General features: G+C 43.0%; 1 protein-coding gene across 1 annotated transcript in view; it reads left to right on the plus strand.

Annotated features, from left to right (window-relative positions):
• The window catches only part of LOC143764570 (membrane-spanning 4-domains subfamily A member 4A-like), a 49,978-nt gene that overhangs the window by 14,440 nt on the left and 19,667 nt on the right, over window positions 1-15,871 (plus strand). The window contains exon 2 of the mRNA XM_077250264.1: window positions 11,116-11,284. Within this exon, the coding sequence (XP_077106379.1) occupies window positions 11,120-11,284 (165 nt within the window). The 5' untranslated portion in view covers window positions 11,116-11,119. The remainder of the gene's footprint in view (window positions 1-11,115; window positions 11,285-15,871) is intronic.

The following is a 15,871-nucleotide window of genomic DNA, read 5'->3' on the forward strand; positions in this document are numbered from 1 at the left end:
ACCGGGGTCCCGCTGTCCCGCTTCGGGCATTTAAAATCCCGAATTTGCGGCCGCCGGTGAAGCCCCGCCCACTTCCGGGACGTAGAGACGATTAGGACTAGTCCCGCACTCCGGGCGGGGTCAGTGACGTAAGCGGCCGGCATGATCACACTCTGCAGCCTTTGTTTAGTAAATCTGGGCCAGGAGATCGGGGAAGGAGGGACCAGCTGCGTGCGCGGCGCCGACTCCAGCCTGGTGTCTCCCCCACCACGCACCGCAACGCGCATGCGCGGGAATCTGTGGTACCCGATGCTGAGGCGCAGAGTCTGGTCCTTGTGTCACTCGGAGGCGGCAGCGGCGTGTGAGGGGGAGGGAGGCGGTCATCATTACCGGCACACACCGGCATGCATTGTGTATGGCGGATAAGGGGCGGCAGGGAGAAGCCTGCAAACCAGATAGTGCAGTGTGTCCATGCACCTCTCCATCCACAGGTAGCACTGTAACACCTCTAACAGTGCCAGCCAGCACCCTCCTAGTGCCAACCTGGCTGTGGGTGTGTGTGTGTGATGGCTGGGTGTGTGTGTGATGGCTGGGTGTGTGTGTGTGATGGCTGGGTGTGTGTGTGTGATGGCTGCGTGTGTGTGATGGCTGGGTGTGTGTGTGTGATGGCTGCGTGTGTGTGTGTGATGGCTGCGTGTGTGTGTGTGTGATGGCTGCGTGTGTGTGTGTGATGACTGCGTGTGTGTGTGTGATGACTGCGTGTGTGTGTGATGGGTGTGTGTGTGAAGGCTGCGTATGTGATGCATTTGTGTGTGAGCTGCGTTTGTGATGCTGCGTGTGTATGTGTGATACTGTGTGTGTGATGCTGCATGTGTGTGAGCTGCGTGCGTGTGTGAGCTGTGTGTGTGCTGCGTGTGTGTGGGCCGTGTGTGTGAGCTGTGTGCGTGTGCATGTGTGTGAGCGTGTGTGTGTGAGCTGCGTGCCTGTATGTCATTATACAGTATGGAGAACTGTGGCCATTATACAGTATGGAGCATCATGTGCGGTCATTATACAGTATGCAGCATCATGTGCGGTCATTATACAGTATGGAGCATCATGTGTGGTCATTATACAGTATGAAGCATCATGTGCACCCAGCATACAGTATGGAGCATCATGTGTGGTCATCATACAGTATGGAGCATCATGTGCGGTCATTATACAGTATGGAGCGTCATGTGCGGCCATTATACGGTATGGAGCATCATGTGGGGCCATTATACGGTATGCATGCCGTCATTATACAGTATGGAGCGTCATGTGTGGTCATTATACAGTATGGAGCGTCATGTGTGGCAATTATACAGTATGGAGCATCATGTGCGGTCATTATACAGTATGGAGCATCATGTGCGGCCATTATACAGTATGGAGCATCATGTGCAGTCATTATACAATATGGAGCATCATGTGCAGCCAGTATACAGTATGCAGCATCATGTGCGGTCAATATACAATACGGAGCATCATGTGCGGTCATTATACAGTATGGAGCATCATGTGCGGTCATTATACAGTATGGGGCATCATGTGCGGCCATTATACAGTATGGAGCATCATGTGCGGTCATTATACAGTATGGAGCATCATGTGCGGCCATTATACAGTATGGAGCATCATGTGCGGTCATTATACAGTATGGAGCGTCATGTGTGGCCATTATACAGTATGGGGCATCATGTGCAGTCATTATACAATATGGAGCATCATGTGCAGCCAGTATACAGTATGCAGCATCATGTGCGGTCAATATACAATACGGAGCATCATGTGCGGTCATTATACAGTATGGAGCATCATGTGTGGCCATTATACAGTATGGAGCGTCATGTGTGGCCATTATACAGTATGGGGCATCATGTGTGGTCATTATACGGTCTGGAGCATCATGTGCAGTCATTATACAGTATGGAGCATCATGTGCGGCCATTATACGGTATGGGGCATCATGTGCGGTCATTATACAGTATGGAGCATCATGTGCGGTCATTATACAGTATGGAGCATCATGTGCGGTCATTATACAGTATGGAGCATCATGTGCGGTCATTATACAGTATGGAGCGTCATGTGCGGCCATTATACAGTATGGAGCGTCATGTGTGGCCATTATACAGTATGGAGCGTCATGTGTGGCCATTATACAGTATGGAGCGTCATGTGTGGCCATTATACAGTATGGAGCGTCATGTGCGGTCATTATACAGTATGGAGCACTGTGTGGCCATATTTTTTTGTTTATAACTATTGTATATGAAACAGTGTGATCAGCAGTGCTAAATGGGTGTAGTTGGGACGTGGATATGGGTGTGACTAATTATGAATGGGTGTGGTCAGAGGCGTGGCCTAAAATTTGCCGCGGCGCGCTTCGCGCGCCGCTAACTTTGTCCCTCTTTCCCATCTTCAAAAGTTGGGAGGTATGATTTCGACTTTTTTTTTTTTGGGGGGGGGGGGGGGTGAATACCTTTGCAAGTAGTGACATTATGGTTTGCAACAAATTCATCAAACGATTTGAACCTTTTTCAGATTGCCTTTTGCAGTTTAGTTACTTTTTATGTCAATGAGGTTTTTACAGATGTTTTAGATAATCATGCAATTTTTTTCAAAAAAGTCGCAACATTTGGGACAACTCTTTTCCAGTCCTCTGACTCTAGAAGTTACTTTATGTATGTCAGTTATAAGTCACATTTTTTTTAGACATTTTCCGAAAGGTATAATGCAAAAATGGTTGAATGTTGAAAAAAAGACAATTTTGGGATTAGAGCAAAATTCATGAATTCAATAGACAATACAACCGCACTTGAATTTCTCCCGGTTTCCTGGGTTTATTCATCCACGATCTCCAGTCTCAATATTGGACTCTTTGGCAGCGCAGAACAAAACCCTATTCCTTATTTTTTATCCTTTATCACTTTGCTGGTCTGCAGCAGCCATTGTCGTGGTCACACAACTTTGCCTGGTGAGTAGTGATGAGTGAGTATACTCGTTGCTCGGGTTTTCCTGAGCACGCTCTGGTGGTCTCCGAGTATTTGTGAGTGCTCGGAGATTAACCCCTTCCTGACATCGGACGTACTATCCCGTCGAGGTGGGGTGGGCCCGTATGACCACCGACGGGATAGTACGTCATCACCGATCGGCGGCGCTCACGGGGGGAGCGCGGCCGATCGCGGCCGGGTGTCAGCTGCATATCGCAGCTGACATCCGGCACTATGTGCCAGGAGCGGTCACGGACCGCCCCCGGCACATTAACCCCCGGCACACCGCGATCAAACATGATTGCGGTGTGCCGGCGGTATAGGGAAGCATCGCGCAGGGAGGGGGCTCCTTGCGGGCTTCCCTGAGACCCCCGCAGCAACGCGATGTGATCGCGTTGCTCCGAGGGTCTCCTACCTCCCTCCTCGCCGCAGGTCCCGGATCCAAGATGGCCGCGGCATCCGGGTCCTGCAGGGAGGGAGGTGGCTTACCGAGTGCCTGCTCAGAGCAGGCGCTTGGTAAGCCTGCAGCCCTGCACAGCAGATCGTCGATCTGACAGAGTGCTGTGCACACTGTCAGATCAATGATCTGTAATGTCCCCCCCTGGGACAAAGTAAAAAAGTAAAAAAAAATTCCCACATGTGTAAAAAAAAAAAAAAATCCTAAATAAAGAAAAAAAAATATATTTATTATTCCCATAAATACATTTCTTTAGCTAAATAAAAAAAAACAAACAAAAGTACACATATTTAGTATCGCCACGTCCGTAACGACCCAACCTATAAAACTGCCCCACTAGTTAACCCCTTCAGTAAACACCGTAAGAAAAAAAAAGAGGCAAAAAACAACGCTTTATTATCATACCGCCGAACAAAAAGTGGAATAACACGCGATCAAAAAGACTGATATAAATAACCATGGTACCGCTGAAAACGTCATCTTGTCCCGCAAAAAACGAACTGCCACACAGCATCATCAGCAAAAAAATAAAAAAGTTATAGTCCTGAGAATAAAGCGATACCAAAATAATTATTTTTTCTATAAAATAGTTTTTATCGTATAAAAGCGCCAAAACATAAAAAAAATTATATAAATGAGATATCGCTGTAATTGTACTGACCCGACGAATAAAACTGCTTTATCAATTTTACCAAACGCGGAACGGTATAAACGCCTCCCCCAAAAGAAATTCATGAATAGCTGGTTTTTGATCACTCTGCCTCACAAAAATCGGAATAAAAAGCGATCAAAAAATGTCACGTGTCCGAAAATATTACCAATAAAAACGTCAACTCGTCCCGCAAAAAACAAGACCTCACATGACTCTGTGGACCAAAATATGGAAAAATTATAGCTCTCAAAATGTGGTAACGCAAAAAATATTTTTTGCAATGAAAAGCGTCTTTCAGTGTGTGACGGCTGCCAATCATAAAAATCCGCTAAAAAACCCGCTATAAAAGTAAATCAAACCCCCCTTCATCACCCCCTTAGTTAGGGAAAAATACAAAAATTAAAAAATGTATTTATTTCCATTTTCCCGTTAGGGTTAGGGTTAGGGCTAGAGTTAGGACTAGAGTTAGGGTTAGGGTGAGGGCAAGCGTTAGGGTTAGGGCTAGCGTTGGGGCTAGGGCTAGGGCTAGGGTTGGGGCTAGGGCTAGGGTTAGGGCTAGGGTTGGGGCTAGGGTTAGGGTTAGGGCTAGGGTTAGTGTTACGGCTAGTGTTAGGGCTAGTGATAGGGCTAGGGTTATTGCTAGGGTTAGGGCTAGGGTTGGGGCAAGGGTTGGGGCTACAGTTAGGGTTGGGGCTAAAGATAGGGTTAGGGTTTGGATTACATTTACGGTTGGGAATAGGGTTGGGTGTGTCTGGGTTAGAGGAGTGGTTAGGGTTACTGTTGGGATTAGGGTAAGGGGTGTGTTTGGATTAGGGTTTGTTATAATTGGGGGGTTTCCACTGTTTAGGCACATCAGGGGCTCTCCAAACGGGACATGGCATCCGATCTGAATTCCAGCCAATTCTGCGTTGAAAAAGGAAAACAGTGCTCCTTCCCTTCAGAGCTCTCCCGTGTGCCCAAACAGGGGTTTACCCCAACATATGGGGCATCAGCGTACTCAGGACAAATTGGACATCATCTTTTGGGGTCCAATTTCTCCTGCTACCCTTGGGAAAATACAAAACTGGGGGCCAAAAAATAAGTTTTGTGGGAAAAAAAAGATTTTTTATTTTCACGGCTCTGCGTTGTAAACTGTAGTGAAACACTTGGGGGTTCAAAGTTCTCACAACACATCTAGATAAGTTCCTTGGGGGGTCTAGTTTCCGATATGGGGTCACTTGTGGGGGGTTTGTACTGTTTGGGTACATCAGGGGCTCTGCAAATGCAACGTGAAGTCTGCAGACCAATCCATTTAAGTCTGCATTCCAAATGGCGCTCCTTCCCTTCCGAGCTCTGTCATGCGCCCAAACAGTGGTTCCCCCCCACATATGGGGTATCAGCGTACTCAGGACAAATTGGACAACAACTTTTGGGGTCCAATTTATCCTGATACCCTTGTGAAAATACAAAACTAGGGGCTAAAAAATCATTTTTGTGAAAAAAAAAGAATTTTTATTTTCACGGCTCTGCGTTATAAACTGTAGTGAAACACTTGGGGGTTCAAAGCGTTCAAAGCTCTCAAATCACATCTAGATAAGTTCCTTAGGGGGTCTACTTTCCAAAATGGTGTCACTTGTGGGGGTTTTTAATGTTTAGGCACATCAAGGGCTCTCCAAACGCAACATGGCATCCCATCTGAATTCCAGTCAATTTTGCATTGAATAGTAAAATAGCGCTCCTTCCCTTCCGAGCTCTGCTATGCGCCCAAACAGTGGTTTACCCCCACATATGGGGTATCGTCGTACTCAGGACAAATTGCACAACAACTTTTGTGGTATAATTTCTTCTCTTACCCTTGGGGAAATAAAAAAATGGGGGCGAAAAGATCATTTTTGTGAAAAAATGATTTTTTATTTTTACGGCTCTGCATTATAAACTTCTGTGAAGCACTTGTTGGGTCAAAGTGCTCAACACACATCTAGATAAGTTCCTTAGGGGGTCTACTTTCCAAAATGGTGTCACTTGTGTGGGGTTTCAATGTGTAGGCACATCAGGGGCTCTCCAAATGCAACATGGTATCCCATCTCAATTCCAGTCAATTTTGCATTGAAAAGTCAAATGGCGCTCCTTTCCTTCCGAGCTCTGCCATGCGCCCAAACAGTGGTTTACCCCCACATATGGGGTATCAGCGTACTCAGGACAAATTGTACAACAAATTTTGGGGTCTATTTTCTCCTGTTACCCTTGGTAAAATAAAACAAATTGGAGCTGAAATAAATTTTGTGTGAAAAAAAGTTAAATGTTCATTTTTATTTAAACATTCCAAAAATTCCTGTGAAACACCTGAAGGGTTAATAAACTTCTTGAAAGTGGTTTTGAGTACCTTGAGGGGTGCAGTTTTTAGAAAATACCCAAGTGTGACACCATTCTATCATATAGACCCCTCAAAATGACTTCAAATGAGATGTGGTCCCTAAAAAAAAAATGGTGTTGTAAAAATGAGAAATTGCTGGTCAACTTTTAACCCTTATAACTCCGTCACAAAAAAAAATTTTGGTTCCAAAATTGTGCTGATGTAAAGTAGGCAAGTGGGAAATGTTACTTATTAAGTATTTTGCGTGACATATGTCTGTGATTTAAGGGCATAAAAATTCAAAGTTGGAAAATTGCGAAATTTTCAAAATTTTCGCCAAATATTCGTTTTTTTCACAAATAAACGCAAGTTATATCGAAGAAATTTTACCACTATCATGAAGTACAATATGTCACGAGAAAATAATGTCAGAATCGCCAAGATCCGTTGAAGCGATCCAGAGTTATAACCTCATAAAGGGACAGTGGTCAGAATTGTAAAAATTGGCCCGGTCATTAACGTGCAAACCACCCTTGGGGGTGAAGGGGTTAAGTTTTTGTTGATGCAGCTGCATGATTTGCAGCTGCTAGACAGCTTGAATACATGAGGGGATTCCCCAGCAGCAAGGCAACCCCCACATGTATTCAGGCTGTCTAGCAGCCATAAGTCATGCAGCTGAGTTGACAAAAACTAAATCTCCGAGCACTCACAAATAGTGATGAGCGAATATACTCGTTACTCGAGATTTCTCGAACACGCTTGGGGGTCCTCCGAGTATTTTTTAGTGCTCGGAGATTTAGTTTTTCTTGCCGCAGCTGAATGATTTACATCTGTTAGCCAGCATAAGTACATGTGGGGGTTGCCTGGTTGCTAGGGAATCCCCACATGTACTTATGCTGGCTAACAGATGTAAATCATTCAGCTGCAGCAAGAAAAACTAAATCTCCGAGCACTAAACATACTCGGAGGACCCCCGAGCATGCTCAGGAAAACCCGAGCAACAAGTATACTCGCTCATCACTACTGGTGAGCAAATTCCCTACTACTTATTTATTTTGCAATTGGTATTGCTCTATTGTTTTTTCCAGCTTCCTTTTCTCCCAGCAAAAACAAATCATATTAGAAAGTGACTTAAAAAATGCACGTGATCAAATCTGAAGCATTAAACATCTCAGCAAAGATCTCGGACATTCTAGAATTAAAAGAAAGCACCCCCTTTAATTGGCCTTCAGAAAAACTAAAATATCTGGGAATTTACCTTACAGCTAACCCCTCCTCCATTTACAAATATAATTACACTCCCCTCCTAGCACGGCTCCAAACAGATCTAAAAAATTATGACCTTCCCTACCTATCTTGGATGGGAAGAATAAATGTCATTAAATCCTACATATTCCCAAAAATCTTTTATACCATGAACATGGTTCCCATACCCCTCCCCAATTCATTCCTCCATTCAGCCAACCAACTGATCTCTCATTTTATTTGGAAATACAAAAAAGCCAGACTCACTTTTAAAATTCTTTCTCTTCCCAGAGGAAGGGGAGGACTTGGCCTTCCAGATATCAAAACTTACTATAAAGCTATACATCTCGCTAGATGGTTAAACCTGCTAAAACCTAATCCAGAAAACTTTAATACAAAATTAGAACTAACCTTGTTAGGTGAAGAAGTTGACCTATACCTCTGGTCGTCCTTCAATAGCCCACATAAAAAACTTGACGAAATCCTACATAATACCTTATCTGTAAGACGCTCTCTTGTACCAAATCAACTCCCGTACTGTCACTTTCTTGACAGCATCCCGATCGGGATCATTCCATGGTTGGTAGATCCTGCATATGAGGACACCTATGGACTCTGGACATCACTTCCAAACGCCACAATCTCTCAATTCCTATCAAATCAAGTACCTTGCAAAGATAATTGGCCGATCAACGCTACAAAACAACCTACTAATTTTCTCCAAAAATATCACATACACCGTATACTGACGAATTTTAGAACCAAGATAAGTCACTCTTCAGATTGGCTTTGGCTCGATTTACTAGTGAAGTTAAAGCCCCCAATCTCTAAACTAGTATCTAAACTTTACGCAAACCTCCTCCAACGCCCAATTCAATTTAAACCCTTATACCTCTTTTCTTGGGAGAAGGAGTTGGGAGTGACATTATCCTCCCAGGAAACTCAACAGATACTCGCAAACTCTCACGGGTTCTCCAGATGCATCCTACTACAAGAGAATTCATTTAAAATCCTTTCTAGGTGGTACCGAACCCCAGAAAGATTGTTTCATTTGGGATTGGTGGACTCTCCGCTGTGTTGGAGATGCTCTCGATCCGTGGGTTCCTTATCTCATATTTTCTGGTTTTGTTTAGAACTCAAACAATTCTGGACAGATATAAACAAATCTCTCCATAGTATGGGCCTAATGGATCGAGATCTAGCTCCTCAAGATGTGTTGCTTTCCCTTCCTTCTCCCTCCTTTAACCCAAAGAAACACGGCTTATTACCCATTTTATTAGCAGCTGCAAAACATTTGATTTCAATACACTGGAGAAAAACATCCCCTCCATCGTTCAATGAGTGGATCCTTAAAGTACAAGACCTATATCGTTTGGAGGAACTGTCTAGTTGGGAAACACGAACCCACGAGAAATTTAAAACCTCTTGGCTTCCTTGGGGTTCTTTTTCGTCCCCCACCCCTAGATCCAAGACAAGAAATCTTCATCGTTGATTATCCCTACCAGTTCCCTACCAAGAATCCCCTCTATCCCCCCTAGCTCGAATTTTTCAGACAAGACGCGATGACCGTCCGCCTCCGCGACTGTACCAATTTTTGCACATTACAGCCATTTTTCCTGCCATCCGTTCCTCCTCTTCAATTGATAATAACTTTACTTGCGACATTATAGTCCCTCCTGCTACACCTCCTAGCCTTACAAATTTCTTTTATAGCTCATATTGATATCTAGTGCTAGTTTCTTTGGTCCTGAAATTTTGTTTCTGTGTTTCTATGTTTTCTGTATGCTCAACTGTTTTTATTTTCTAACGAGTATATATTGACAATACAGTCTCTTTTGACTATTTTATGACTTGTAAGCTAACAAAACATCTGTATGTTTGACACGAGAGCTTATGTTTATTACAACATGTTTTTCTTATGTTAATTGAAAACTTAAATAAAGAATTTCAAAAAAAAAAAATGCACGTGATGAATACAGCCAATAATGTGTTGAAAAACTTTTATCTTCTTTTGGGGGGTAACATTGGAGCAAAAATAGCAGACTGTAATTTATGTAATTTTTTTTAAGGTTTCGTTGTTGGGGTATTTTTTGTTTTTACAGTACTCATTGTTCAGTAAAACTGACAAGTTGGCTTTATTTTCAGGTCCATTCGATTATGACGATTCAAATTGTACATAATTTGTTTTTCACTTTACTAGATTTTTTTTAAACAAAATCAATAAAAAAAATCATTAGCTTTTGTATTGCCAAATTTTGAGAATCATAAGTGACTTTTTTGTGGGATGAGTCAATGTTATCATTAGTACCATTTTGGACTGATGTATTTTTTAATTCATTTTTTAAGAGATGAATAAATGTGAAAAAGCAATATATGTTTTTTTTTAGTTCTTTTATTCATAGATTTAAAGAGACTCTGTCATCCTTTTTAGCATTTTGTTTTATTAATATGGGCATACAGGTTGCATACAGCTGAAATTAATCATACCTGTATGCCTACTGGATGATACCTTGTTCAGTAAAAATCATCTTTTATACCTTCAATTTTTCAGGCTATGGGGAGTAGGCTGCCCGGACGATAAGACTGTGTCTGGTCTTCATTATACAAGATTTCTAATCCCCTTCTCTTCAGTGTCCATTTGACGCCATGTGCGCCACCGGAAATCCTGCACCTGTGCATTGTGGCTTCCATCTCTCCTCTGCACTGTGGGGAATTCACTTTTACTGTGTACCAGAGATCACTGAGACCAGAAGTTACAGTGACCTTTGCACATCAAAATTGAAGACAGCGCCCACAGAACAGAACAGAGGAGAGACGGCAAGAAGAATGCGCAGGCGCGGGATTTCCGGCAGTGCACATGATGCCAAATGGACACTGAAGAGAAGGGGAGGAGAAATCTTGTATAATGAAGACAGGACGCAGTCTTTACTTCCAGGCAGCCTACACCCCATAGCGTGGAAGATCGAAACTATAAAAGATATTTTTTACTGAAGAAGGCATCATCCAGGAGGCATACAGGTATGACTAATTTCAGCTGTATACCACCCGTATGCCCATATTATTAACTCAAAAAGTTCAAAAGGTGACAGATTCCCTTTAAATATATAAAAATAAAAACTAAAAGCCTATATTGCTTTTTTCACCGTTATTCATCTCCTAAAATAATTAATAAAAAAATGAAAAAAAAAAAGACATCAGTCCAAAATGGTACTAATAATAACATTGACTCATCCCACAAAAAAAAATCACTTATGGTTCTCAAAATTTGGCAACACAAAAGCTAATAACTGATTTCATTTCAGAAATCTAGGAAAGCGTATAACAAATTGCGTACAATTGGTATCGTCATAATCGAACTGATTCCCTTTAAGACATAGAAGTATGATTTTCATATATTATATGTAATTTATGTCACTTTCCCTTGCATTTTAAGATTCATGTCTACAGCCGTAGGAGATGCGGGTGGTGTTGTGGTTATCTCTCAGGTGAGACCACAAAGTGATCGAGGAAATGGACCTGAAGAAGGAGAAACCGGCGCTGCTCCATCCAGCACCCCCAAACAAATTGTTGCATTTTACAAGGGAGAACCTGAAGTTTTAGGAGTAAGTCCATGTCATATTTGTAACACAGTTGTTCTTTACCAGGATTTACACGAATATTGAGTAACACCAGCCGATCCTCCCAACTGCTCGAGAATTAGGTGTCAATCCAAACGCTTAAGCTCCCAGCACTAAAATCCATGTAAAATCAGCTTAAATGGCTTGTCTCATCTTCTTAAATGGATAATATTCCAAATTGGTTGGAAAAATAACCAACTGTGCAATTTATTTCATATAAAGAATCCTCTCCATTCTCAAGAACCGATAAATTTTTAATGTTATTAACGATCTATCCAATGCTGCAAAGGCAAAACTACTTCTGGTAGCAGCATTGGAGAAAAATTGGCTGGGTCCAGTGGCTCAACCATACAACTGGTCTAGACTGTCAGTCTTCAAGAGCGCAGACCTCCCTGGCAGCAAAAAGCTGGGAGGCAGGAGAATAGTGTGCTCCTAAAGACAGAACATAGTACAAACCCTTTATGTCAAGGGTGGGCAGTTCATTTCCCCGAGGGGCCACATGAGAAACCATGACTGTTGTGGAGGGCCGAACCAATAGTTTGAAATTAATTATGCTCATTATTAATATTAACATATTAATTACAATAATTACTATTTTATACTTGTGTTGTCACTTAATATTGAGCATAATTGAGTATGCTAACATCCCCTATATATGGCATGAGTCCCACTACAACTTCCCCATATACCGCATGAGCCCCCACCACAGGCACCCTATATACAGTTTGAGCTCACACCACAGCCTCATTATATACAGCATTAGCCCCCCACTCAGCCTGCCTAAATACAACATGAGCCCCTACACTGCTTCCCTACATACAGCATGAGCCCCCACATAGCCTCCTATATACAATATGTGTCCCCACATTGCCTCCTATACACATGTAAACATCCCATACACATATCAAAGAAAGAAGGGGAAAAAAATAGCACATACTTCCGTTCTGATCCCACGGTGCTTTACTCCTGTCTCCGATGCACTGAGTCTCAGCAGCAGCAACGCGATGAAGAGAAGTCATTGTGTCTGCATACTCAGGCGCTGATTGGTGGAAGAAGGAGCTGGCGGCACCATCCTCCCCAATGTATTCACCGCTGTCTGCATCCAGTGACAGCGGGAAGTGTCAGATGGTCTGGCGAGGGCATGGTGCAGCCTGTGGGCCACTGTTTTCAGCCCCTCGGCTGTCTCAGTCCAGATTGGAACAGCAGAGGGCCGTATGTGGCCTGCGGACTGCTTTTTGCCCAACTTTGCTTTAAGTGTATGTTCATCCTGATTTAGACTTGGAGCAGTTTGTACTACAAAATCCATTCCAAATACTCTGTGAATAAGCTTCCAGGGCACAACGTGCATTTTGCGCACATGTTGCTAGGATTTTTTCCATTCTTTTCCATGTGTAAATAGAAGGAACATGTCAATTGTTCAACCATTTTCTGCCTGTATAAATGCTCATAATGTGACTTTGGAGACTATGGAATCATATGAAGGAGAAGAATAAAACAAAAGCAGAGCTAAAAAACGCACAATAAAATACAATAAAATGCCTTTAGGTGGACATAGTGCAACATAGCCTCTAAAAGGAAACCAAGTGGCACTTGATTTATCCAGAGAGACCCCGGCTTTCAGTCATGTATGTGTGCCTGGAGAAAATTAGTCACCTTTTATTATATGGTGAGCGACGTCTGTAGGAGCATCTCGGCACTTTGACTGACAGCTATCTGTGCACTGGTGAAACCTCCATGTTAGGAGACCCCTATGCACCCTTTTCAACTCCTCCACATCCTTCTGAATGGGTAACTACCTATTATCCCCAACAGCAGCCGGGCAGATCATTGTATTGTATGTCACACTGGGCAACTTAGTAAGCGACCATACCAGTAGCATTGTGGTTTCAATGCTTTTGGACAAAGTAATACATGTTCCTTCCAAAGTGTATGTCCTCAATTTGATAGTGCAACATTTGTAAGCAAATATTCCTGCTTAAATAAGGTGGTGCTCTTGGCCAGGAGAGAACGGGTACTTCAAACTGTCTTACGTGGCGTAGAACGGCCTCTGAGATTTGCAGGGACATAGCAGGATGACTGAGCACTGCCTGAATTGCGGCACTGTAACACAATGGAATTCAATGCTACATATGCTGGAGCGTCTGTACAAGCAACCTAAGGCGGTAACTGATTACATCATGCGGCAAAGACACTAAAGCTCGAAGTACATTACCTTGAGGTCCAACACTGGCAATTATTAGGGACATATTTTGCTTACTGAGGCCTTTGGGAGAACCTACAAAATTTGTTAGTTTATGGCTCAGTTCATCCTACTATGTCATTATACTCTTTATCATATTGGGGAAAAAACTGACAAGGATGCAACAAAGAAAGAAGGAAGAATAGCAACTCTTAAACTTATCCTGCTGCCCCATGATGATTCCTATTGCTTTATCGTGGGCTATAGTGTATGAACCTACCTCTGCTGCTTCAATTTTTAAATGTCATTAATACCTTCATGGAACTTTCCTTGGGATGTGATGGCCAAGAAAATGTTACATTATCAGATATTTCACTACTGCGCTGTAAAAAAAAAAATGTGTTTCATCATGGTTTAAAAAAAAAAAGCCAGTGATTCATTTTTACTAAAAATTAGGATTGTTTTTTTTTTTGCATCGACTGGTGTGTATTCCCACGGTGTTCTGCAGCGTAGGATTGGACACAAATGGCTTGCATTTAAAAAAAACAAATCCATCGCTTTCATGGTTACTATTTTCTTGCGATTGAGTCGATTTTTTTTTTAAATTAGACTTTTTGGTGCACTGATTGGTGTGAATTCCCCCAAGTAGGCCCCTGCGCACGGCTGCCCTCCCTGCACAGGGTTTGGCACACAATGCTAAAGTAACCAACCTCTTTTCCCAAAAAATATATGGTGAAGTACGCAGGGTCATATTTCCCAACTTTTGTAAATTGGTTGAGGGACATGTATTATGACTAGTGATGAGCGAGTGTGCTCATTACTCGAGTATTCCGAGCATGCTCGGGTGTTCTCCAAGTATCTCGGGCATGCTCGTAGATTATGTTTGTGTCTCCGCAACTGCATAATTTGCGGCTGCTAGACAGCCTGAACACACGCAGGGATTGCCTGTTTGTTAGGGAATCCCCACATGTATTCAGGCTGTCTATCAGCCGCAAATCATGCAGCTGCGGAGACACAAACATAATCTATGAGCACGACTGAGATACTCGGCGAACGCCCAAGATACTCGGAGAACACCCGAGCATGCTCAGAAAACCCAAGTAATGAGCACACTCGCCCATCACTAATTGTGACATATACACAGTAATGATGCCCCTATTGAAGCCTCTAAGCCCCTTAGTGTTCTCACACATTATTCCCCTTTTATGGCAATAATAGTGCATGACTCTCCCAAAAATGCGCCCACCCACATGCACACAGTATGATATCCACAGTGAATATCCCTTACAATTACACCCCACAGTCCACCCACATGTTCAATATGATGCTTTCTCATCATTTATGTCCCTAAGTGCCTCCTTCCACAGTATGATGCACACCCATGGGTTCCCTATACATAGTATAATGCCCCCACACTGTATGATAGCCTGTCAGTATGATAGCATCCTCTGAGTATAAGCCCCCATAACCTCCCAACACAGTATAATGGTCCACATAGCCCCCAACATAATTCTGTCCCCTTAGTCCCTCAGAATGATGTCCCCTACAGCCCCTCACTCAGTATGATGACTCCTCACTGTATAATTGCTCCTACATTTCAATACAAATATCACTACTCACCTAGTTGTGTTCCCCCGCTGTGTTGCTCAGGTCTGTGCAGTATGAGGACTGTAGCTCCACATTGCAGGTGCGAAGAACTGATGTAATTGTGCTAGGTTTGAGTTCACAGGCTGAATGGTGGATCAGGGATCTGTTGGTTCTTTGATCCACTATTCAATTGTATTCACACCCTGAGGGTACTGCCAAAATTGTGACAGTGGAGGGGGTAGCAGCATAGTCTCTTGCTGTGGACAATACACCTCTAGCATTGACTGGTGTGAAATCCCCCAGAGGGACCCTGTACAGAACTGGACAAAAAAGACTACATTTAAAAAAATCCATGCCTTCCATGATTACTGTTTATCTATAGGGATATATGATGAGGACAAATCAGATTGACTTCACTAATGCTGTGTTTATGTTTAAGAACTTGAATCATAGTGGCTCAGTGGTTAGCACTGTTGCTTTGCAGCCCTGGGGTCCTGGGTTGAAATCCCACCAAGGAAAACATCTGCAAGGAGTCTGTTTGTTCTCCCCGTGTTTGCGTGCGTTTCCTCTGTGTTGTCCACTTTCCTCTCACTATTCAAAAACATACTGACAGGGAATCTAGATAGGCCAGCAGAACTTAATAACGCTCAAATGGATGATGCTATCCATGTCATGTTTCATCTCTATAAAAACATAAAATTGCTGGGCAAACATGACGACAATATCTACGGCCTGGGACCTCCAGGGGCAAAGATATCCAGTAAGTTGGGGTCCTCATAAAATTCTAACAAACCGAGCAACATCCC

Source organism: Ranitomeya variabilis, chromosome 4 (assembly GCF_051348905.1).
Source record: "Ranitomeya variabilis isolate aRanVar5 chromosome 4, aRanVar5.hap1, whole genome shotgun sequence".
In the NCBI taxonomy this organism is placed as follows: Eukaryota; Metazoa; Chordata; class Amphibia; order Anura; family Dendrobatidae; genus Ranitomeya; species Ranitomeya variabilis.